Source organism: Microcebus murinus, chromosome 3, assembly GCF_040939455.1.
Source record: "Microcebus murinus isolate Inina chromosome 3, M.murinus_Inina_mat1.0, whole genome shotgun sequence".
Classification (NCBI taxonomy): domain Eukaryota; kingdom Metazoa; phylum Chordata; class Mammalia; order Primates; family Cheirogaleidae; genus Microcebus; species Microcebus murinus.
Genome location: NC_134106.1, coordinates 81,277,621 through 81,304,551, shown reverse-complemented (window position 1 = coordinate 81,304,551; position 26,931 = coordinate 81,277,621). Strand labels below are relative to the sequence as shown.

Sequence of the window (26,931 nt, the reverse complement as noted above, 5' to 3'; positions counted from 1 at the left end):
TTTTTTCTATATATAGTAGTTGGCCAATTAATTTCTTTCTATTTATAGTAGAGTCAGGGTCTCGCTCTTGCTCAGGCTGGTTTCGAACTCCTAATCTCGAGCAATCCGCCCACCTCGGCCTCCCAGAGTGCTAGGATTACAGGCGTGAGCCCCCGCACCCGGCCACTTTCATTTTTCTCTTTCCCGCTCGTTGTTATAAAATAATTATGGCCAAACAAAATGAAATATTAACATAACTGCATAAAAACTGCTAAACAAATAGGCAGAAAAGATGCTGCTGCTAAAATAGATCTCTGCTGGTAGCCACGGCCACCATGTGGTGTAACCCAAAATTCTAACTGCCCTTGTTACAGAGTCTGAACTGGGCTTTTGAAAGGTATGTTGAGGCTCAGAGGACAATACCCCAAAATGAAGGGCTCAGAAGCAAAAATTTATTTTGACCATTTTCTGCCCTCCTGTCTGTCAGTTCTGTCCTTCCCAAACGCAGGCCATAGAAACTGGAAGCCCTCTTCCCCAAGGCAGGTCATAGAAACCAAAATTCCTTTTTCTCCAAAGCCAGCCATAAAACCTAAAAATATTTCTCTAACTATCCCTCCCCCGCCTTTCTGTGTAAAAACTGGCCATAAAGAAATTATCTGACCTACCTGTTTGACTCTAGGTCATAAGACCTGCGTTCCAGAGAGAGCCCTGCCCGCACCCAGAAGGGAGGAATGCCGCACAGAGAGGCCGAGAAAAACCCGGACAGACAGGCCTCACTGGGTTTCCCTGTGCAGTCTATTAGCATTGGATCAGACTCTTTTTTTATCCAGTCATATTTCTACATGGCTGCCCATACTTCGTTGAACCTAAGCACGAAAATGGACATTTCCCCTGTATCTTAGAGTCTTCATTCTGAGGGCTCCCATGTATACACATTAAATAAATTTTTATGCCTTTTCTCCAATTAATCTGCCTTTTTGCCAGTTGATTCTCCAGGAAGCTTTTTAGGCCGAGGTGGGCGGATTGCTCGAGATCAGGAGTTCGAAACCAGCCTGAGCAAGAGCGACACCCTGTCTCTACTATAAATAGAAAGAAATTAATTGGCCAACTAATATATATAGAAAAAATTAGCCGGGCATGGTGTTGTATGCCTGTAGTCCCAGCTACTCGGGAGGCTGAGGCAGAAGGATCGCTTGAGCTCAGGAGTTTGAGGTTGCTGAGGGGAACGAAGATGAAGGGGAACTTTTCCCTTGGCCCCTACAGGCAACTCTAACAAGTACTGACATAAAATGTGCAAAGCATGGGCTGTTCAAAAATAAAAAGCAACATGACAGAATTTTTGGCAGCTAAAAAAGTAAAATAAGTAGTTTTTCACAAAAATGCTCACAGCAAAATGATAGCTCACACCAAATCACAGCATACTAACATGATATAATACTCTACCACAGCATGCATGTTTATTATGTCAATTCTCCTGTGGGTTTATTTCAAATAATGTTCAGTGAAAAAGAATACAAGAATAGTTAGAATACTCAGTGTTTTCTTTGAAACTGTTATATTCATTGATTTTACTCACAGATACATTTTTAAGGGAAAGTGTCCCTGTTTGGTGAGAGTACTAACTCTTTCACTTAGGAGATCAGTAATGGCCAAGATCACAACTGATGCATCCATAGTGTTTACCTTTCACAGATGATGAAATGGCTTCATGGGTAGCACAGCAGCTCCTGGGCACTCGCCTATGGTGGCTTCCCTGTGGCCTCTGCTCCCCATTCAAGGGGTGAAACATGAACACCTTTCCCTTAGATATTCCATAATGGCCTTCTCACTTTCGTCAATGGTCAGAGTAGGTCAGTCATTTCTATGTTTTAATATTTCTCTTTTTGCATCACAATCACTATCTGAGAGTGGTACTCATTTTGATCAGTGTTAATTTGACTATAAAATAAATTTTGACTGATCCCGAGTGCTTAAGTATTCCATGGGCCCAGCTCCCTTACATATAAGCAGGTATGAACATCAGAAGCAAAGTTTCATGTAAGATGAAAAAGTCTGGCGTGGAGTTTGCAAACCGCCCACAGCCTATTTTGTGCAGCCTATCTGGCATTTTCAAATATAGAGCACATTTTTAGAAATAGATACAGTCCACCTATAAATTCTCTTGTCTGGTTTATCTTGAAAAATCAGCAGAACTGGGCTGTCACCCACCTTGTACCAATTTCTGCAAACTGGCAATCGGCCAAAGCTGTGCAGGGGCTTCTTCTGGGCAGGGGAAGAGCTGGTTTCCAGCTTGCTGCCCCCAGCCCACACCCCTCCCCTATGGCACTGACAAGGCCAGCGCTGGCCACTACATGTATAGACCTCAGGCTCAAAAGCCAAGGGTCAGACACTACTAAGACTGCAATGGAGATGGGCTGGGGCAAATCCTTCCATTGTACTCCTCCCACCATTCTTTTTAGACTCCTGACTTCAAATCTCAGCCACAGCAATGAGAACACAGCTTTAGGCACTGAAATTCCATGAATTTGTAGGACAGGCTTCCAATCCCCCAAACCAGCAAGCAAGGGCTCAGCCCCTCAGGGGACAGGGATGTCACTGTCCTTGCTGGGGCCCTGCAGCTGATTTCTGTCAATGCACAAGATCTCTGGCAGGTCCAGGGCAGCACACATAGTTGGTGAAGTTCACTTCTGCAGGCTGAGAGAACTTACAGGGCAAACTGACAGCCTAGGAGTCTCCTCTCCACTGGAAGCAGCTGAATCCTACTCTGATCCCCAAGCCAGGGCTGGGCACGGGACTCATGTCCTGGCCACCTCACAGCTTGCATTAAATTCTTTCTTCAATTCCAGACTCATTATTCACAGTCCTGGGCCATCAGCAAATAAGATCAATTCTCAATATTATATTTTCCTCTCCACAGTAAGCTGAACCCAACGAATTAGCCTATATGCAGTGAGTCGGAAAAGTATTTTGCTAAGTAAACCCATCAAACATCCAGAACCAAACCCTTCTGGGTAGTGTTGCTTCATGCAAGACCCTGCATCCAACACTGACAGAGAGCTTCCTGTCACACAAAAGGAAGCACCCACTCAGGCCAAAAGCAGAGGCAGCTGGAGATGTTGCTTTTAGTAATTCGATATGGAAACAAAAGATACTATAACTTTCTGGATTTCAAGGAAAGTCACAAATTGAAAAAAAAACAGCAAGCTATCCTTTAAAGTGACAGGAAACTACTGGCCCACACATCAAGGTGTTTTGGAATAACTACCCTCTGAGCAAGCATAGGGTGGCCTGGGGTAGATGCTCCTGGAACTGAATCCTTCAGCTCACAGGGACCTTGAGGGTGGGGCAAATAGAGCCAGAGTCTCTCCAAACATCTGCTGCCCAAAGTGGTTCTGGGAAGGTGAGTCACAGGTGAAGTTCCCCTGGCTGCCAGTGAGAAACACATTCAAAGCACGTCGTAAAATGAACATCTCCACTATGGCAGCTTCCCATCTTATGACCTTACAGCATTTCTATGGCCCCCTATATCTCTCTGAAATCTCTTCCAATGGTGACAATCACAGGGCTCCTAGATGGCTGGCTGCTTCTGTGGTACAAAACTATTTTCCCAGAAATTTTAAAGGCGATCGACATGCAAGAGACAGGTTATGTCGGCATCTATCTGAGTAGTATAGGCAGTAAATTCCTTTAGCTACTGATCTTGTAAAAAGCAAATCAATTCCTTTCTTTTCAAGATAAGAAACTGAGCTTATAATTTTAGGACAAACTGTAAAGAAAATAGCAAATAAATAAACACTGTACTTTCCCATAAATAATAGGTCTCACTTTTATTTAGGGTTATTCATGGTTTTGAATTTGATATTGCATTGGTTACCACTGCTTCCAGCTAAAGGAGACCATCTTAGATTACTCTGTTCATGAGGCCCATTCTCTTTTTTGAAGGCTAGAAGTGGACAAGCCAGAGGGACAGAGGTGAGAGCCACCCTCTGCTTCCAGAGATGTTCCATTTTTGCCGTTGGCACGCTCAGATTCCCTGGCATTCAAGAGAAAAAACAATGCTAGGTTTGTGTCATATGAAGTCTGCAAAACGCTCCACTAGCAACGAAGATGAAATACACACAGCCCACCCTCTAGACAGCTCAGAAATTATAAGTGGCTTCGGGGTGCCAGCACTTCAACTCTGCCCTCAGGAAGGAATAATGATGGCACTGGGCAGTTTTCAACGTATTTCCGCATACGTCATATCTGGGTGGGAAACGTGTGTCTCCTCAAGCCGAGAAAAGTAATCCACAGACGCCACGGGAATTTCTAATACAGCCAGGTGGGAAACGAGATCCTCCCTGCTAAACACTGAGAGGTGCCCTTGGACGTGCTGAGTATTCTTATTTAGAAAGTCCCAGGCTCGTGTTTCACGTGAGGTTCAGCACAGAGTCCTCACAGAACTTGTTCTCAGACTCTTAGGACTACAGGTTTAGGTTTTACAGCTTTGAAGCAGATTTCAACAGCTCTTCCATGACTGCAAACATCTTTAACTTGAGTTTCATCTCCTGTGGCTCTCTGTCCCCCACTTTTTCTTTTTCGTTCCTCCTCTCCACCCATTTTAGAAGCACCATCTCATTAAGAGGTTTGACCAAGAAAGATTAGATTTGAGGAGATCCTTCTGAGGGTAAAACTTTCCAGTGCGTAGTCATTATTTAAGGGGAATTACAGAGTCCAGGGAGTCCTTAAATTCTCTGAATAGACCCTTTGCTCAGTTAAGCTGAGGGAAGGAGCACTGCAGTTGGCCAGCGGTGATAAAGGACTCTGTTATACTGTAACCTAGATTCAAACCTTTCCATGTCGCCCAACGCTTGAAAGCAATTTTTAATCTATTGCCCCGGGCTAGACGTTAAATCCTGGGATCTGTTATTCTTTCAACCCATGTGTTAGTAAATGATTTATGCCAATTTTGGCTTTGTTGTTTGCGCACTGCTATCATTAAGTTGGACAAGGTTTTCCAGGGACTCTACCCCACCCACTCAACCACCTTGGGTGGGAGCTTTATTTTCTGTTGGGTTTGTATTCCTTCAAGAGCCTGCCTTCTAAACGAATTTACCACTTGCTTAAAATAAATATATCAAAGTATGGTAAAGGAACCCATAATTTCCAGTAATTGCTACCTAATTTCATTTTTTCAATTAGGTGGTTGCTAAGATTCATCTGCAGCTACCAGTGAGTTATTTACATGACAGGAAATATTTGCACACCGGCTCAGGCTAAACTAAGAAACTACCCTATTCGGTAAGTTATCCTATTTTCTAAACTTCCTAGAATTCTATCCTTTGCCTCCTCCCTGACTTCTATTACCAACTCAGTGGTCTTTGCACATCTGTGTACCCGTCTGTTTGCTTATGGTTGCAAAGACCAAAGGGGGTTCAATGAGTCTTGGGATACATGCTTCTTAGGGATTCATGGATAGTCTTATGCTTCCACTGTAACCATAATTATTATGGTCCATTAAAATAACAGGCAAATCTACTAACACATTTAGTGGAAAAATGGAGAATTGGAGTCTTGCCAATTATAGACATTTGTTCTGAGATTTAGAAACAATAACACAGCTCCCTTCATTTCAGTGGCCTCAAAACACAAAATTGAAACATCAAGACCAAATAAAAAGATTTTTTTAAAAAAATCACTGCAGAGGGAGTCAAGCCATTAAGTACATAAATTAGCTATCTTATCAAGCAAATCCCTTTTGCAAAACCATTAGCACTCATGAGTAGTGCTCAGAATATGAGTGCCATGAATAAATGTCAGCAGTAATAAAACAAAATACAGACTCTTGTGAGGTGCAAAGTAGATTATAGTTGTAAAACAACTGAAAATATAAAATAGTGTTATGGGGAATGTGGATATTGTTAGTTTTAACTATACATATTGTAAGCTGCCAAAAACAAAAAACAGAGGCCCATGCCCCTGGAACCTCTCTGGAGGAGAGATGAACAGAGAGTGAACACCCAACTCTTAAATAAATAATCACATGTCAGATAGTGATAAAAGCTCAGGAAGGAGAAAGTAAGCCTGAGCAACAGGACACGGAGCAACCCAGGCCAGAGCTATTCACACAGGTGTGTGTATCTTCTCATTTCCCTTAAAAACATGAGTTCCTAATGCCGGAGTCAGCATCTCCCATACCCTTCCAGAAACTTCACAAGAGAATGCACAAAAAACTGATGCCATTCTCCTAAGTAAGCAGACCAGGCGTTGTCACTGACAACGTATCCTTCCCAACCCTGAAGACCAGGAGTTTCAATCAGACAGAAAAGAAGGGGCTGCAATTTCTCAGCATCCTTTCTCCTCACCATTCCAGTGTTTTGTTAGAGAAAACGTCCAGTCAGCCGATTTGTGATTCTGCCTTAGAATACTGGTGATGAAGAGCGCTGGTTGACAGTTTTAAAATAGCAATAATTACTTTAGGCAGCACTTTGCTTTAAAATTCTTTCCAATCTAGATTCCTAAAGAAACCTTGTTTGTACAAAAGGCACAAGAGGACTTGGAATGCATCTGCTGAAAAATGCATATCCACCACATTGTGTGTGAGCTGACAAGTCTGCAGCCCCTGATGACACAGAGGAGACCCAGGGGCTCTGGGCTGTCCAGGAAGTGTCAGGAGGAGGGTCAAGAGCACCTGCTGCTACAGGGAAGGTGTCGCCTCACAGCGAGCCCTGCATGCCAAGTCACTTTTCTGCCTTCCACCTACTCTGCCTGGCTGCTCACCCTTCAGTTTCCAAGACAGGAATCTTGGATAAAACAAAGGGTGTGCATTGCCTTTCTTTTCCATTGCAAACTAACTCAGCAAAAGCAGAAAAAATGATTTTTTTTAAACTTATGCAACATTGGAAGCCGAAATATCTATGATTTAGAAAGAAACCTATTCATCACACCAGAAGCAAGAGACCAGAACATCTAGACAATCTATTAATAACAACTTGCTATGGAACAAATGGACAAAAGAGACATTCATGGTATAAGACTGTTATACTTTGGGGACGGAAGCAAGAAATCTGTTCCCATCCAAGACTATCCAAATTTCCAAAGTTTATAAGATGGCAAGTTTTGTAAGTGAGTTAACTCTATCCTTACCACAACCTAATGAAGAAGCAACCATGATTTTCCCATTTTACAAATGAAATAACATAGGTTAGAGAAGTTAATTAACCCACACAAAATCCACAGCTAGTAAGTGGTAGGGTTGGGATTTTGGACACCAGAGCTTAAGTTACCACTCAAAGCATGTTCAAATTATTGCAGCATATGCATTATAAGGAGAGTCACCAAATTATCATCCAAACTAGGATATTTGAGAATAAAAGAGCACAATAATTATATATGTGCCAGGATAACAAACATAAGCCATGGATCTCATGGACGAACAGGGAGTTGTGGTTACTTTAATTGCCACATGATTAAAGTGTGGTGAAACAAAAAGTTTCTCTAAATACGATATAGTTATTCATTTGCTCAGTAATTATTTATTAAGTACCTACTATGTGCCAGTGCCAAGCACTGTTCCAGACTGTGAGTCAAACAGATTAAGTCCCCTTCCTCAGGGAGCTTACATGCTAATGAATATCATTTATGTGTGCATATGTTTTTGTATGTGCATATTTGTGCATGCAATATGTGTGTAGGTATGTGCAACAATGAAGCATATTGAGTATCTTTTCTCCTGTAAATCTGATAGGGTTGAACTTTGACCTGTTAAAATTCTACATAGTAGCTCAAGCTATAGGGGTTGAACCTTTCTTTAACCTACAAATTCTTAAAATGTTTAATATATATTTCAAAAGCCTTAAAATTCTACATTCCCTAAGTCATGGATGGTGGAAAAGGCTAGACCAAAGTTCTGAAGGTCTAGACTTATGTTCTAGCTCTGGTACTACTAACCAGCTCCACCACCTTGCCTTTTTATTAGTTCTTTCTGTCCTATGCAATCTACAGAGTTGTTGTGAGGTCATACCAATCCTAATGTTGAACTCGCTTTCCGATATTGTTGCAGGTGGTCCTCACAACAATCCAGCAAAGGAGGAAGAGTGGTATCACTACTATTGTCTGATTTTACCATGACAAGCTGAGACGCTCCTAATGAGGTCGGAAGGGTCAAACACAAGACACAAAACGTAGGCCTCGGGCTCCAGGTATAAGAATAGGTAAGGTTGAGCGCATGGGGGTGCTCTGGGATGGTAGGTGGAAGTCTGGTGCCTTAACATTCTTTTCCATGAGAGGCAGGGGGCAGCGCAAGACACATCAGTGTGACGGAGAGCTAGCCGTTGTACCTCTACAACCTGACAGCTGCGATGCTTTGGACAAGCTACCTAAGCTCCTAAACCTGTTTCCTCATCTATTTTTTAAAACTGTGGATAATAATGGTGTCTGCCTCCCAGAGCTACTAGGAGGATTAAATAAGGTAATGAATATAAAGCACTTGGCCCAAGTACCTGGCAGGGAATAATGTTCTACCCTTGTTAGCCATTACTATTTTATTAAAGGAATTGTGCTAGAGGGATCTCACCCCCACCCCCAATGCCACAAGGAAACACAACACTGGTTGCATTACACGGCTCACATTTCCCAGCCGGTTAGATCCCTAGGAAACAGGCCCAGGAATTGGAAGTAGCAGAATTACTAGCAGCAGAGTCACAGGAACATGGCGATAGAGTTGTTTCACTGCCATGTGTCTTTCTGAGGAACTTTCTATGGATAACAAGACCTTTAAACTTCCTTAGAGTGCTTCCCCATGCAGAGTGGGCATGTGTAATCTGATTCATTTCAAATGAAATTTCCAAATGTGAGTTTGATTTTCCTTTACTATCTTTCCCACGTAAGCCTTTGTACGCCAACAGGAAGTAACAACATGAAGCTCATCTGTAAAATATGCTTCTGTTGCAGCCGCACCGAGAGCTTTTAGAGGAACTGCCCTGCCCCACCCACTGGAATTATTAGAGAGGAAGTGGAATATAAGTCACCTTCAAACAAGGATGGACTTCACAAATCAAGATTAGAAAGCCTGTGTACAGTGATGAGCAAGGAACAGGACTACGGCAGGAAGTATGTCAATTATGATCCATTATATTTAAAGATGTAATTGCAAGGCAGTAACCTGTAATTGCGCATGTATCATTTAGAGTGACAATACGATGATGTCTACTCATGACTTTCATATAATAAACACATGCTTCTCTTGGCTCAAGTTTCTTTGCTATAAAAGTAAAAGCTGTTTTATAAATGATTTCCTCCCCCACAGAGAATCTCATATTATCTTTATGGACATATTAAACAGATAAGAGCAGGTACATAACCCCACTTCTATTAATTAAATGGGAGAACCAAGTAGATAAAGATGGGCTAGGGTCATAAGAACAAGAACATTACAACAGGTTCTTCCTCCTTCTAATCTGGAGGTATCTTTTCTAAAACTTAGGTCCAACCCCTCCTCATCTGCTGAGCTATTCCTCTTCTACATAAGTATGAAATTGTAGATGATAAAACAAAGGCAATTCAGTCACATCCCCACATCTTTCAGATAGAAAAACTAGGAAAGTACACGTTATGTTCAATTGACATTAAAGAGAAGCCATTATGATATTCTATGAGCGGAACATAGCCATGAACTTTACACAGTCTACAGAAAGCATTTCTTTAAAAAGTGCCATGTGATATGTCACCAAAAATATCCCACAATATGGATATAGTGTCCCCTCTCACTACAAACATAAAATATTATTAACATTAATAATATCTAGCCAAGTTCAAAATGAAAATTTCTAGGAGGCCAGAAATAAGAAGAGAAATCAAAGTAAGGGATGTCAGTAGGATTTCAAGCCACAGGGAACCAGGGGAATTCCTGACCTAGGTGCATGTGTTGTGTGCTAGGAGCCGGCATTTAAATACCTACAGGAGGAGAAGAAATCTGACTTCAGTCAACTAAAGGAAGGACTCTTGCATAAATTGTTGAGTTTTTGAGAGTAACTTTGTCCTAAATAAATAAAGAGAAAGAGATAGATGTTTATAGCCAAGGAAAAAGGGAAGGAAATGTATCATCTCTCTATAGCCTTGGGCCAGGGGAAATTCACCTGTGAAGTATAAAATTCCAGGTCTATATCACATACAGGTAAAAGGTCTATATCTACAGTACTTGAATCACATAGGAAAACCAAGTTAAGAAATGAATAATAAAAACAAATCATTGAAACCCTGGGTCCCAGCAAGAAGCACACTTAAAACCGTTTTTGTATGAACATTTTATAACTTTTAAAGAAAATCTATTTTTACCAAATAAATGTCCCCTTCTAATGCTAAGCTCACAATAGACAATATATAATCTACACTGTGAAATGAATATCTAAGAGGGAAAGCCAGAAGTGATAAATGTAAGAATTAGTACCCCAAGACCTAGAAATAACAGAACAATCTGAAAGAGGCTACAAAATGAATATATAATAGCTTGAATGAATAAATGAATGAAAGGAAGAAAATAAAAACTATAATTACATAGTATAATCACATGAACAAAACACAGATAGACTTGAAAAAGGACCCAAAAAGCTTAAAGGAAAATGTAATTAAAATTAAAAATCCAGTAAGTAGGTTAACCACAGATTAGAAACCACTAAGCTGGAAAAATTATCTGATGAAATAGCCAAGAAATAGCCCAAAAAGGAAAAGAGATGAAAAAATATGAAACAGAAGTTAAGAAACATGGAAGTATAAAGAGTTCCAAGCAAGAACAATAAAATAAGTTCATAACTACACACATTGAGAAAATAACAGAATATCAGAAATAACCAAACAAAAAATCTTATATGAAACCAGAAACAAAAATCAGATTAATTCCAACAGGCACTGTGAATAACAACATAATTCCCCTTAGTAACAAAAGAGGACAGAAATTAAAGAAATAATACATTCCAAGTGATGTGATAACTCTAAACCCTACACACAGTTATAGTATCTTTTAATAGTATAATCAAAATAAATATATTTTCAGAAAAGACTAAAATATTCACTAAAATATATACTTCAGTAAAAAGAACACAATCTGGGAGGAAAAAGGAAATAGAAGTAATAAGAAAAATTGGAAAATGTATTTGCAAATCTATGCAATCACTGTTTATAAATAGTAAAAACTAATTTGGGGGAAGTTAAACAGAAACCAGGTTTAAATTATAAGACAAAAAATTATAATTTTGGAATAAGTAGTTAAAATTTTTAAAGTTCAAGTATTACTCAGGAAGAGGATAATAACAATTATAAAAAGAGCAAATACTTTTATATTCTAGGCACTTATTTAACACTTTATATATATTAACTAATTTACTTCCCTCAACAGCGTATGACATTGGTACGTTTATTGCCCCCACTTTACCACTAGGGCAATCGAGCCCAGAGAACTGAAATTACACACCCAAAACTCATAGCTACAAAATATGCAGGAAAATGTGTCTGAGATGTCAGTCAAGGCAGTATGGTTGGCTCCTGTTAAATTAGACAATCATACTAAAATTGAAGAGCAACTTCACAAAGAATAGAAATATAATAGATAATAATGTATAAAAATAAATAAGAAAACAAGTTGACTAAGCCAAAATATGTCAAGAAAGGAAAAATAAAGACACTAAGTAAAAGCATGACAAACAGCGAACAAAATAAGTCCAAATATATCATTATTCATAAGTGTATAGTTACATTTTTCTTTTAAAACTACAGAAATTTGAAATTAAAGATACAAAATCTAAATATATGTGATTTAATGAGACATATATAAATGAAAATGATACAATTTATTTGATAGTAAAGGAATAAGAAAAAATATATCTGGAAAATGCAGATATGACAAACAGATGTGGAAAAAAATATATATGCAAAATCTAGTTTTCTTTTGAATGGCAATGGTAATATAACAAAAAAATATACTTTGAGCCATAAAAACATATTGAAAATAACAAAGTTAATAACTTAATAATTAAAGAACTCACTCAGAAGATATAACAATATTGAACTAGTAAGTACCTAATAACATAACATCAAACTAGATAAAACAAAAATTGACAAAATGACAAACAGTAATTGCATTACAATCTTAGAAGTAATTTTAATGTACCCTAGAAAATGATAGGTAAAGTAGCCAAAAAGAATGGATGAAACTATTGAAGATTTTAACACCATGAAGAGAAACTTGATCTAGTCTGTGTCTGTATATGTGCACATGTACATGTATGAAATCCTGCACCCAGTAGAGCATGCACATTCTTCTTCAAGCATATATGGAAAATGTAATTTTTAAAATGGCCATAGTTTAAGCCACAAAGGACATCCCAATCAATGCTAAAAATCAAGTATCATGCCTACATAACCAAAATGTAATAAAATATGAGCAAAATTAAAAAACACAAATCCCCATATGTTTATTAACTAAAAAGTAAAATACTAAATAATTATCGCATCAAAATAAAATAACAGAAGGAAATTTAAAAATATTGAGAGTGAAAATCCTGCATATCAAAATAGGCCGGGCACGGTGGCTCACACCTGTAATCGCTGGGCTTGGTGGCTCACACCTGTAATCCTAGCACTCTGGGAGGCCAAGGCGGGCGGATTGCTGGAGGTCAGGAGTTCGAAACCAGCCTGAGCAAGAGCAAGACCCCGTCTCTATTACAAATAGAAAGAAATAAATTGGTCAACTAATATACATAAAAAAAATTAGCCAGGCATGGTGGCGCATGCCTATAGTCCCAGCTACTCGGCAGGCTGAGGCAGTAAGATTGCTTGAGCCCAGGAGTTTGAGGTTGCTGTGAGCTAGGCTGATGCCATGGCACTCACTCTAGCCTGGGCAACAAAGCGAGACTCTGTCTCAAAGAAACAAACTATATAATACAACTAGAGTAATATAGAAAGGTATATTTCTAGCCTTAAATTCATATACTGCCATTCTTCCATAATATACCCATTTGGATCATGAGAATTCATCTTTAAGAAGAGTTTCATTTAATAATCCTATTTTAGTTCATGAGGCATTTCTTCAACTTCATAAAGACCAAATTGATTTTATGGACTTTAATTTGGTGGCTGAGCACCCTGAGATGAGATCCATCAAGCAGTCATCATTTCAGCTTTATCATCAGTATGTTTTATTAAGTTCTCTCAGAACATCCAGGGCTTGCTACTTTATAGCAGTAATAATATCATTCAATTTATTCAGAAAATGTTACTTCATTTGAATCATTTCCCTGAAATCTTTTTTATCATTCTCTGTATTGTTATTTGCAATAACAATTTACATAAACTTTGAGTATTGTGAATGTTTAATGTGTGACATAGTCTTAAGTATACAGTGTATCATAGCTTTGAATTTAATGAGAGTATGTAAATATTCATATTTTAAAGAAATTGATGATGGGAAAATGGCTTATTAGGAATTTTAATAACTAGGTAAGCTATTGAAATAATTTTGTTCATTTTAATAAGACTGATGTCATTTTAGCATAAGTGCATGTCAATTTTGGAGCCCAAGGGTTCATCAAAATATTTAACTGAAACTATCAAAAATTATGTTTTGTTTTCAACAATTAGTGTATTTTCATGGATTGATATGATTACCCATGTAAGGTGGGAATTGCCATATAAGTAAACAAGTAAATTCAACAATTAATAAGCTAAACCTTCAATCCAAGGATTAAATAAACAAACAAACAAACAAACAAAACAGAAGTAAATCATAAATGTAAGAGTAGAAGCCAACCAAAATTTAATTATTTGAAAAGTATAAAATAGATAAGCTGAGAATGTTGACCAAAGAAAGACAAAAATAACAATATTAGGAATAAAAAGGAGAACATAAATTCAGATAGTGTAGAGATTTTTGAAATCATAAAAATAACTTACTTCCAGTAAATTTAAAAACTCAATGAAATAATGATTTTCTAAAAAAATATAAATTACCAAAATTGATCCAAGAATACACAGATAAACCAAATAGAACTATAGATATTAACGCAATTGAATCATTGGTCAAAATCTACCTATATGCAAAAACTCATCAAATGTACTTAGTTTCACAGGTTAGTTTTTTATAACCATATAAAGAACAAACAAATTTATACAAAACATTCTTTGTATACTTCTCATGGCTTCCAGATACATAAAAGAATTCTGTAAGAAGTAAAGCATCCCATTAATGACAAATAGTGTTTTCACTGTTAGAGTTAATACAGAGTACCATCTTCATTTTGTGAAAAAATATTATTTTGAAAAGTATAAAAACACTTTGCTGGTAGACGATAGTCACAAGATTTTAGAAAACATATAAGTTGGTCTTTAGAGAAAACATGATTAGTCATCCTTCAGACAGAAAATAAAAAAACATATCAGTAGCCCAATGGGAGTAGGTGAAGACTTTGAGAGAGAAAGGAAGCACAACTCTTCTTTTAGCTTTGTTAGGAACCAACACATGCCACCAGGAAGTCCTGACTTAAGATGCATGTTCAAAGTGAGATGTGCTTCAGATAATGGGTGAGGACCATGAGCTCCATTCACTGACCAACCAACTGGTGAATATGCTTCAGGAAAACCAAAGAGGACAAAGAGAAACAGACTTAAGCACAAGAATAAGTTTTTTCAAAGATCAAAATCTCTGTAATTCAGGCAGATATCAAACTCTTGGGTCTCATATTTCAAATTCAAGATGGCCTGAAGTCCAAAGGAACATCTTCATGAGTCAAACTGCTGTCTTTCCCTTAAAATAATAAGAATACAAGTTATTTGATTTCAAGACAGCAGGATGAAGAAAAGTGGAGAATTCTGCACCCTAACCCAAAGTTTAGGGGCAAAGGAAATGGAAAGAGCACCGTGCCTGGTGACACTTGTAAGGAGAGGCAAACAGGCCAGCCCCACAAGAACACAAGATACAGGTATTTGAGGAACCCCAGGAGAAGGAAGGGAGCTCTGTTACTTTGGGCAGCAGGGGACCCAGCACTCTATCCTTGAACCTTAAGAAGAGATAGAGTGCATGCCCAAGTTCACCAAGGTCAGCACACACACCACTGACCCACTTCATGGGCAAAGAAATCAGAGGAGACGATCTTAAAATACACTAGGAAATTCTTCTCTTCTTAATTCTTTGACTACTTATTATTCCACACTAATGAACTCCATCCCTGTGTTCAGGATTTACCAAGCAAAGTGTGTATTTATAACTTTAAAAAAAATCAATGGTTACTCAAAATATAAATATTCAAAGTGAAAGAATAATAAGAGTTCACGTGTGTGAGGACCTAAGTAAAAACAAATGAGGAAATGTTTCTTGCCAGGATTTTTAAAGCTTTTCTAAGATGAACTAAATTTGCTATTTTTTAAACCTATTTCATATACACACAGACATCATCATTCTTATACTCATTAATCATTATCAGCATGGTTTTAGTAAATTTTATAACTACAGAATCACTTTTTTTGGACCAAATAATTAGAGAGTTGATTTTCCCAGATAAGCAGGTAAAACAATGAAACATTAGGCTGAATTATTCAACACTTTGCCAAAATGTGTTTTCTGACTTCTGAATGTAATATTTCTAAGATTATATTGTGCTGCAATTTAGAAAAACCATTCTAAATTCACCATCAGGCATTATTTAAACTTCCTACAAATATTATCAGGAGCCTCCACTTTGGGCAATGTTTTATCTTTGTTTAATCACTAGCAATGTTTCTCCATGTTCTCTGGAGCAAGGTAAGTTCAGGTAAACCAGATATATGACATAAAAGTGCCCAAGCAGAAACCATGGCATTTTGCAGGAGTTAGCATTTGTGTTCCCTCATAGCCTCACTCCGCCGGCACAACTCAGTTCATCTTCCTTGCCAAGTATGAACAACTTAAGTCATATAAGCCACCCCAAAATAATAGCTTTTCCAGTGCAAAAGCTGAAATAGAATTTGAATGACTATGACTGCTTCATGGGCTGTGAGAGTGTCCCATAGTACCGAAACAGTCTTGCCCTAAACCAGACAGAACATTTCAGCATTTCAGGGCCCCAGAGGGGTTGGAGATTTCTGGGTGTTTCTGGGTTCCTCTAGGAACACAGTGGAAGCAGCAGGCTGAGCTGTATGCAGGAAGAACCTAGAGAAAAGATCCCATGTCTTTTTTCTTTTTTGGACTCACTCCACTTTCTGCCCTGAGAACAGTACCATTCACTCTACTCATGGCAGTCTCCACTTGGCTGCTCACACCCCTTTCTGGATGGGAGGCATGAACTTTGGTGTTGTCTTCTTTTCACCACCCAGATGCAGAAAGGAAAGATAAAATAATAGCCAGAGAAGGAATTCAGAATTTGTGGGAGGCAGATGCTCAGGAGGGCAACAAATGCAATATGTGATGATTTCCATTGTAAAACACATTACAGGGAGAGCAGAAACTGTGGCAAGCAGAACAGAAGTGGGCCAGGGAATATAAACACATCTGGGCCAAGAAACTGCTAACGGGCAGATAAATACACCTGTGAACTCTTACACAAGCAAGCATGAGCACTTTTTAACAAAACATCTCACAGTGACCCAGTAAGATGAATAGAACACAATAGAAAGAGAGCAAGTGCAAAAAGGCAACCCACAGGATAACAACACTTGAAAAGGGCTAAAGCTAAGACAGAAGTAGAGAAACACAGGAGGCAGCCCAGGACAGTGGAAAAGGCACTGCAGTGCCAGAACCAGCACAATTACTGCTGTTACTCTGCCTGCACCGCCACTACCACTGCTACCAACGATGGCAGTACTGATGCAGCACTTGCTATTTGCCCAGTGCTGTTCTAAGGATGTTAGACATATTCATTCTCATTTAGTCCTCGCAACAGAACAAGCCTCCAGGACAGCCACAAAGATGAGACAGACAGACCTGCCTGGAATTCTGGCTCACCACCCAGCAAGTTCACCTCCCCATTTCTCCGTTTCCTCCTATATGAAACAGGGTAGTCATACCTATCCGCGATGGTGGTTGTGAAAATTAGAGATAATAAACTTAAGTGCCTGCTGGCAGCTGTTATTAGTATAATCAATCCGATTAAAATGATCAGGAGTGAAGAACAGAGGAAAGAGCTGGAGTAGAAATGGCAACAGAGAACCAGCAATGGAAACAGCACAAAAGCAGCCCTCAAGTGATGGAGGCTGAGACAGAGTGGGAGTGAATAGAGCACCGCTTCGGCTCCCCCACTCTGTGTGACCCGGGGGTGAACTCTCTGAGCCTCAGTTTCCACCTCTACCAAGTGGGAGTATTAACACTGGCATTCCCTACAGAGTAGGGTTGTTGTAAAGGCCCTGTGAAGAGCTGGCATCTGAATTCATTACTAGAGGCAACAAGTTTATATAAACATACGTATCTGCTTGATAGATAGGGAAGCCCATCCCCCTTATACCATTTCTCAGGTGGAATTAAGACACTCAACTAGCAGAACACTATCAAAGCCAGGAAAGGACCACCTGTAATCATTAAAGAGCATGTGGCTCCTTTAGCCAATAGAATCTAATTAATTTAATCTGACATTGAAGGTTAGCTTCAGGCTTACCTACCACAACTTCCACCCTCTTATACACCTGCTTTGTACTCCCCTTCCAATGAGTGCCTTTTCTCAGTCCTCCCTGCAATGTGGTGTCCTGTCCTCTTCAACTAACCAGACCCTGGTCATCCTTGAAAACCCAGTTTAAATGCTTGCTCTGCATCTTGAGGAAGTGATCCCTGCCTCCCTACACTGCCTTATTATCTTTTTTGAACTTGTCACCCTACTCAGCACCTTCCTGTGCTCTAATCACTGGTGTGTATGCCTCCCCCCCTACAAATCAAGGCCCCTTGAGGATGACAGACAATGCTTCCTGGAAGCATGGGGTGGAGGCTTAAAATACATGTAATGCATGCAGACTTCTGACCAGGCAACTTTTTTGAATCATTACCGTAGTAGTTAGGTGAGTCAAGATTTTTTTAAGTCTTTAAAATATAAAGTCAAAATAATACAAAGAACCATAATAATAACACAAAAATTTATGTGGAAGAGGAGAAAATAAATTCTGAGGTTTCTGCTTTCCAAAGGAGAGTTAAAGCTGGTGTGGAAAAATGGGTTAATTATTTTTAAATATGCATCTGGACTCCCTGGCCTCAGTCACCTTCAAAGCAGAAGTTTCCTGAAGCAGCTTCTTGACAGCCTCAGCCCCAAAGAGGGAAGAGACTGGGCGCTCCTGTTGCAGGTGCAGGCACTCAGGTGTCCCTGGTCCCCTTCCATGCACCTCATTAGTCAGGCGCACAGCAGGATCTAGGTTACTGCCAAACGCCCCTCCCCTCTCTGCTGGGGCATCCAGCGCTGCTTTAGCCCTGTTAGCTTTGGGGCTTGCCCTCGCCTCTCTCCCTGCAGGTGAGACACTCTCCAGCTCTCTTCCTCAGTAAATAGTTCTCACTCCACTTTGGCAATCGGCTGTCAAACTTGGCATTCCATGCAGAAGTAAGCAGCAAATCGTCAAGTTTGTACGGGCTAATACTTTGGGGCCATTTCAAGGCCAGTATCCACTTACAAACCGAAGCACGAACCTGCTATTCCTGGTGTCCTTTTCAACCAGAAGCTGCTCTATCTCTTGTTCCTGCCCTGGTCCAGGGAGAGGTGGCCACGACCTGAAGGTCAACTCGCCAACCCAGTCACCCTCCGAGCCGAGCGTCCCCGTCTCGATTCGCCCTCTCCCACACCCCGGGGGTCCAACTCGCTCACCGATCTTGGCCAGGGAGGCTAGCAAGATCCACAGGGTGATCTCGAAGGGGATCTGAACGTGGGGGTAATCCAGGGTAAACACGGGCAGCCGGCTCTCCTCGAACGGCGTCGTTCCAGGAGCCACGACGCTCGCAGGGCTGGGCGGGCTGGAGCTGGTGCCCATGGCTTTCGGAGCGTCCAGCAAGGTCTCCGCCAGGGTGCCCGCCGGCCCTGCCACCTGCAGGAGGAGCAGCAGCAGCAGCAGAGGCGGCGGCGCCCGCAGGCTCCGCCCGGTGCCCGCCGCTTCCATGGGGTCGGCTCCGGGTGCCGCGGACTGGCCGGGCGCTCGGCCCTCTGCGCGCTCAGCGCATCACACACACGGGGCAGCGCCGCCCGCCCGGCCCCGCGCAGAGCAGGCGGAGAGAGCCACCCGCAGCCGCCGCCCCCGCCGCCGAGCCGGGTCTCTGCGGCCAGCGGGCTCTGTCCCCGCTGCGGGCTGGCGCACTGTCCAGCGGGGCGCGAGAGGCGACGAGCGGCCACCGCGCGGACACTCGGCAGCCCTCAGCCGCCCTCCGCCGCCGGCCACCGGCCCATGTCGCGTCCGCGGCTCTCGGGCCGCAGCTGCAGGCCCTGCCCCGGGCGGCCCGCGGGCGGGGGCGGGGGCGGGGCGGGCGCGGAGCCCAGGCCGCCGGGCGGGAGGACGGGAGGACCCGGCAGGCACACCGCGCACCTGCTGGAGCCCGCGGGCTACGCGGGGCCCCAGAGGCCGCGGGGGCGAGCCTTGTGCTCCCTTCTCGCCGGCACTGCGCCCCCAAACCCACCACCCTAGGAGCAGGCGAGCTGTGGGGTGGAATCGTCGCGCCAGGCGCACCGTGGCCACAGCTGTCTCCGCCCCGGAGACGGCGTCGGGCGTCCGTCCAGTGAAGGGACAGGCGCGACCCACGCTTCGCGCCCTTTCCCCCCCGCAGGCCCCTGCGAGGGGACACCCCGGTGTGCGGGGCGCGCGGCACGGGCTGGGGGTCTCAAGGAGAAGCCCAGCCGGTGGAGTAGGGGTGCTGTCACCCGGGCGCTCCTGAGGCCCAGACACGCAACGGAGCTCTCTGGGTGTACAGAAAGTTTAGAAAAGCCCCATTTTATTCCCCTTCCGAGAGTTATCGAATCTCGCACAAGGTACTCTGTGCGCACTGAAACAACTCCCTGTGCGGAACTCGGCGTCCCCACGCCCCCGCGGGATCCGTTTCTTTTCCACATTGTACTTTTCACTCATTGTAACACTGTTGATGCCACTTTTCTTCTTCCTCCCCCAACTCACGAAAAAGAAAAACATCTTTCTCTGTTTTTAGGCTGAGAGGTGTCCATGTCCGAGAGCATGAGAAATACAATTATTTCATGGAAAACCAGTGATTTGCCTCGCTCAGATTGACTTGCTCCCCTAATTACAGGACGGGCTGCGGTTAGGAAAGGGACCGAGAGGAAGCGCGATTCTCCTTCTGGATCTCAAAGAGCTTTCTCTTCCAGCGCCAGCCTTTCCCCTCCTGCTTGGGAGCCCAGCCCTGTCACCGGTTGCAATCTCCCTGTCCCAGCGTCTTTATCGCCAGAAACCCAAATGAGCACAAAAGCGGGCTAGTTGCCACTCAATTCACTGAAACAATTTTCCCTTTGATATTTATGAAATAAAATCCTTCTCCTTACTTAATGTTTTATGTGTCAAAACATGTGGCTCCTACTATTAAACAAACACCAGGCAGTTCAACCTTCAAGGCGGATTTTTTTTTCCCCCCCAATGTTCTAAGGTAGAAAATCAGTGAAATGTCAGCACAGGGTACAAGAAAAAAAAATCCTCCATCTGAATAGAAGCAAATAAGGAACAGTCCTCTTTGGGCCTTGAAAGTAACTCAAGGACAAGTCCAGGCTCAAATTGGAGGAAGATTCTAAGATGACACAGAGCACTACTTCAGTTAATATTTTATAAAGCATAAGTTTTTCAAAAGTGCAACAGAATTTTAATCTAAAAGTATTATGGTCTTAAAAACAATCAATGAGCCATCCAAAATTCAGCCTCTCCTTCTTTCTTCACTGGAAACGTTTATTAAAGGTGTGTGTCTAACTCACCCATGTGAGAAAGGAGAAACAAAAGCTTCTTATTTATTTATTTTTAATTGAATATCTCTACATGGGAAACTCTTTGCAATGTGTTTTACTTCTATTTTTTATTAATCATAAAAACCCAAAGAGACAGACAGACATTCTTGTACCCATTTTTAAGTGAAGAAATATACTGCGGAAATGTTTAAAAATAAACCAACATACTCAAGTTTATAAATCAAATAAAAGTCTGGAAGGAATTCACAGCCAGGCCTGTCCACACTAAGGCTAGTATCATCCGATGACTAGCCCATCTCATGACTAGTTGCCCATATACAGCAGGTTACTTTCTCAGATGCTTTAAATTAAACAGTGGAGAATGTTTTAGGGATTGTTCAAATAAGTCATAGCTGAATAAAGTTTTACTTGTAGTAAGCAAATCAGGTCAGTTGTACAAGCTCAGCGAAATAATAGTATGGCAAAGGCACATTCCAAAAGTAATTTTCTATGAGTTTGAGTCACACAACACTTTTTGCAAAATTTATGCATCATAAATAAGAAGGTGAATGACAAATCGATGTTTCTGGGACCTTTCTGCCCATAGTTACAGGTAGAGATTATAGACTCTAGTAGTATCACTTAAACTTTATAAATGTATACTACTGTAGTTAAAGGCTATCAACTTTTTCTTACATTTGGAAAAATGCCCTTTTATTCATTCTTGTAAGTGGGAGATGAAGGACTTAATTTTAACAAGACTCTTTTCATCTTTCAGTAAAGCAAATAAAAAAGAGTTAAATTACGCCCCTATGCTGACAATGACTTGGCTAGGCCATTTCTCCAAAGTGCCCTATGACTAAGAGCTCAGCCCTTGAAACTGATAACACCACCCACTACTGTACCCCATAGACTGACTGAAGGCAAGAATTGAAGAGTGTCTCTACCAGCTGAAAACAGTTTAGTGGTTTCTTAGTGCCATTTTGAAAGACTGAAATTCTACAGTGACTTACCTGATTTGACCTTTGCCTTTCTCTCTCACTACCCCACTCCCTCCCTCTCCAAACTCTGGACCCATGCTCTATGAGTTCTGACCAATGTTCCAGGCTCCCTCTCACCTCAGGGCCTTTGCACACTCTTATCTCTTGTATAGGGAGTTTTTTTTTTTTTGTTACTATCCTTCACTTTGCTAACTCTTCTTGGGGTCACAAAGGTAAGTGACTCAGGGAAGTCTTATCTTATACTTGCCTTTCTGGACTAATTAAGAGTCTTCTTTATGCCTTTTGATCTCACCCGTATCTTTCCTTCTCAGCACTTAACCATTGTACTTTTCTCCCACTGAAAAGTTCCATAAAATGAGGACAGTCTGTTGGTCTATTTGACTCATTCCTTTATCTTTAGCTCATAGCACAGTGCCTGGAACACAGTGAGCACCCACTAAAGATGCATTGGATGAATAAATGTGTGATTTGACCAGAAATCAACAGCTCTCATGCCCTAGCGATCTGGACTGCAGCCCTTTCTCACAGGCTGGTCAGTTGCAGGATAGACCTGAGTGATCCCTAGTTTCACGTGAAATGTTTTCCTCCAGGGATCTCTGGTTTATATTTTGGGATCTCTAAAGTCTGTCTTTCCCCCTTTTATCCAAATCATGTGAGAATGTTATCACATTACAGGATTTCTAAATATTTTCAGAAATAATAATTACCTGATTTGAGATTGACCTTCATGTAGCATAGAAGTGTTTACTAGGAACTTATGAATGCTGTCAGAGAAACTCTTAAATCTTTCTTCTGCCCTTTGATCCAAAATGGTCTATTAGAATATTAATGTATTGAGTGGAGTCCCTTAATGGGAACAACTCTCCCGAATCACACAGCCATCAAGCAGGACCGTATCTCAGGCATCAAGAAGAATCGCAAAGGATCCTAGAACACTTCCTGGGTAAAATGGAAAGAAACTAAAAGAACAAAGCTGAGTTAGCTTAAGAGGACATGCATCTTAAAAAAATAACAAAGTAGGTTGTGCAGAGGAAATTAGGACCATTGGGTAATGCAGGACTGGTCTTAAATCCCCCCTCCTTCGCTGGATACTTCTGGGAGACCTGAGATTTAACTTTGTGTCTCTTGCCATACAGAGCTAGAAGCTTAGTGAAGAGTTGTTCAATGTTGAAGCCCGGGAACTTCTGTATAAAGGAGCAGGCAGAGGTCTCCATGTGTCAGCAAACATATTCTTTGCAACAATTCCAGAAGGTTTAATGTGTTATCCCTCTTCTTTAGATGTAGCTAAAGAAGGCTGACAGAGGAAGTGCTCATTAGTGGCAGTGGCCCCGCTGCACCACAGCGGGGCGCCAGCACTCTCTCCAGGAGGCTGGCACCTCCCAAGCACCTAGTACACAGGCACCCTGTGTGCCCAGTCAGCAGACGGGGCCACGGAATAGCTCCGTCCTTAGATACTCTTATAACACCCACAATAATAGCTAACAATAATAGTTGGATTCTAATGAGTCACACTATTTTTTTGCACATTTTTAATAATACATTTTAAATCCTCCCCTTCTTTGATATCTGCATTGTACAACCACTCACCCTTAATTGCATAATGATATTTCAATTCAAAATCTTTACCTGTAAAATGTCGGCACTTGTAATTTTGTTGACTTGATGATTTCATCATTATATTTGAAAGTTCTTAAAATCTGAACTAATTTCTTTATTTTTAAAGAGTCTTAGTCCTCAGCAAAAATCTAGGGCCCTCTTCTTAGAGATCTGTCCTATCAAGAATAGGTGTGGTGTGAGCATTTGGTGTGAGCATGCAGTGGTGTGAGCATTTTATTGATGTGCATGGAATTAAATGCTTTCCTCTTTATTTTTGGCCAGAGGTATTTGTTTAATTTCAGCAGACAAATGTGTTGCTTTATGAAAAGATAACTTTCTGAAAATTCAAGCTTATACATAAGAGGGATACTTTTAATATTGAATTATCCTAGAATAATTATTCTAAGATTCAGTTTTTAAATATCCAACCACTAAGTTCTTCAGAGCTTCAGTTTTCTTTCATAAAATAAGGGACTTGGAATAAGAAACTTTATTTCTTTATAAAAGGTTTTAAAAATCTAGGGTGTGGGCCAGACAAGGTGGCTAATACCTGTAATCCTAGCACTCTGGGAGGATGCCTGTAATCCTAGCACTCTGGGAGGCCTGGGCAGGAGGATCACTTGAGGTCAGGAGTTCAAGACCAGCATGAATAAGACTGAGACCCCATCTACTAAAAATAGAAAAAATTAGACAAGCATGGTGACCTACACCTGTAGTCCCAGCTACTTGAGAGGCTGAGGCAGGAAGATAACTTCAGCCCAGGAGTTTGAGGTTGCTGTGAGATGGGCTGATGCTACTGCACTCTAGCCCAGGCAACAGAGCTAGACTTTGTCTCAAAAAAAATCTAGGGTGTGAATCCAACATATCTGTATAAAAGGGACACATATCTATACCATGCCTCATCCTACTTTAGGTACTGTCATGTCTCATGGGATAGGAGGGATTCCCTTTCTTTAAACTCCGCCATGTGTCATCTGAACTCTAACATGCAATGCAGTCAGAAAGCAAAAAGACAACCCATGGGAACTTCTGAAGAGAATCCCATTATTACACGGAAGGCACATTCATTCATCAATTCAACAAATATTTGTAGAGCCTCTACAGTTGCTAAGCACCTACAACTAAAAGTCTCTTGGTACCTTTGGGGACTCAATAAATGAGAGTACTTCAAGGGCTCATGGCAAGGATACTGCTAGAAACAGGAGTGGGAAACAATGAGTACCTTTGCAAATGTATACTTGCTTTACTGGTCTAGAATTTAATCGACTGCTACCATATTGAAAATAGAAATCTGAGCAAAGCCAATCCTGGAAAAAGAAGCAGCAGAGTCAAAAATATCCATCTTCACTCAAGCACCTTTATCTGCTTTCCACCACTCTTCCATCTTACATTATTCATTAAACCTTTTTGAGTTTCCATTTATCTGGCTGAAGTTCACTCTAAAAAAGCATGCTCATGCAGATCTTATTTAATAAGAGTTCACACTGAGAAAATTTCTTCAGGTGCTTCCAATAGGAATAGGACCCAGACTGTTTCTGTGGTTTCCTAACAGTTCCCAATGGGTGAAGAAAAACTAGTCAATATACCTCTTATTCTCCATGCTTCCTACAGCCTCTGACCTCCTACTGTTCTTCTTACCAGCCTTAAAAATTAAAATTCAAAAACATCTAAAAGAGACATTATTTTAAAGCTTAGTGTGTGCTACATTGTGCCTTACTTATCTTCTACCTGTTTTTCACCCATCCATCCACCCAGCCAGCCAGCCATTTATTTGTTCATACAACCCATAATTAAGTATTTATTTAGCTTTTTGAGAAACTACTGTGTGCTAAGCATTCATTCCTGTAGGAGGTACAGAGATGAATCGTGTGACTTTTGCCCTCAAGAGCCATAGAGCATGACAGAAAAGATAGAATAACTGCAATAGCTAACATTTACTGAGCACACACGGTGAGACAGGCTCTTTTTCAAACACTGTACCTACCTTCTCATTAAATATTCATAATACCTTAAAATTATAGATATTAGTAGTATACCCATTTCACAAATGGGGAAACTAAAGACAGAAAATTATGTAACTTACTCAAGGTCACACAGTTAGTAATGATCTGAATATAGGTCATTTGACCCCAGAAGTCACACTCTTAAACACTATGCTATAGAACAGTGATGATGATGACAATGACGGTGATAATGTTGCTGATGATTATGATGGTGATGATGGTGATTGTAGTGGTGGTGATGAAGATGGTGGTGATAATTATGTCTACAAGAATTTAGAGCTTCCAATACGTTTGTGTTTGTTTACTTACCAGTAACCAACAATACTATGTGATGAATATTATTTCTCTAGTTTAGGAAATAAAAAATGTGAGACTCAGACAAGTTAAAGTTGATTAAAAGCTATTCAGCCTCTAAGTGACAGAGCTGATACTAAAATAGAAGTCTCTTTCCAGTCTTCTAGGCTGTGCACACATAGCCATGAAAACTGCTAGAATATGATAAAAGCAACAAGAGAAATAAATATCAAAAGTTGTGGGAATTAGTGAGGAAACAGGGGCATCAATACATAGGTCTCTGGAGGCCCTGGCAAGGAAGGACATTGTCATTTACACTGAGATGGGGAATCTTTGGAAGGTTTGAGCAGAATCAAGTGAGATTATCTGACTTTCATTTTAATAGAATTCCTCCAGTTCTTGCACTGAGAATAGACTTTAAGAACACCAGGAAAAAAGCAGAGATGCAAGTTAAAAAGCTTTTGTATTATTCTAGGCAAGAGATGCTGCTAGTTTGACTCAGTGTTGTGGCAATAGGGATTATAAGAAGTGGTTGGATTCTGGAAATATTTGAATTCTAGATATATTTTGAAGGTAGAGCTGACATTACTACCTGAAAGATCAGATTTGGAGGGTGGGAGAAAGCGAAGAATCTTTTAGGTTAATTGTAGTCTCTTTTGCTCTGAGCAACTGGAAGAATGGAGTTGCTTTTTAACAGAGACAGGGAAGGTTGAGGAGGAGCTGGTTTGGGGAGATGTTTCTCAGAAATGTCAGAAATGGTACGATTAAGGTGCTTGTCAGACCTCCAAGTGGAAATGGCAAAGACAGTTGAGTATTCAGGTTTAAAGTTCAGGACACAGGCTCAGAATGGATATATAAATCACTGAGTCATCAGCCAATAGATAAGTGGGTTAATTACGGAAATACTGGCACTATTACAGAAAAACACAGTCCCTAAATGACAGAGCCGAAACTCAAACCTCAAATCATACTGACTTAAATGAATACAAATTTCTCATTTCTTTAAAATCTAATCCACAGTAAACACTATGGATAGGTTTGCAGGAGGAGTTCTGCTCCACCTGGTCATTCAGGGATCTAGGCTAATAGAGACTTCCCAACTGGCATCTTTACCCTGCTGGTATGGAGGGAATTATGGGTAATATAAGTCACTTCTGCTCATATACCATTGGCTATAGACTAGTGGAAATAGACTATCGGTCACAACTAGAAGTGAGAAGA

General features: G+C 40.9%; 1 protein-coding gene across 1 annotated transcript in view; it reads right to left on the bottom strand.

Moving 5' to 3' along the window:
* SLC9A2 (solute carrier family 9 member A2) overlaps positions 1-19,345 on the bottom strand; it is a 94,539-nt gene extending 75,194 nt beyond the window's left edge. Inside the window, exon 1 of the mRNA XM_012740526.3 lies at positions 18,756-19,345. Within this exon, the coding sequence (XP_012595980.1) occupies positions 18,756-19,044 (289 nt within the window). The 5' untranslated portion in view covers positions 19,045-19,345. The remainder of the gene's footprint in view (positions 1-18,755) is intronic.
* Between the last annotated feature and the right edge of the window lie 7,586 nt (positions 19,346-26,931).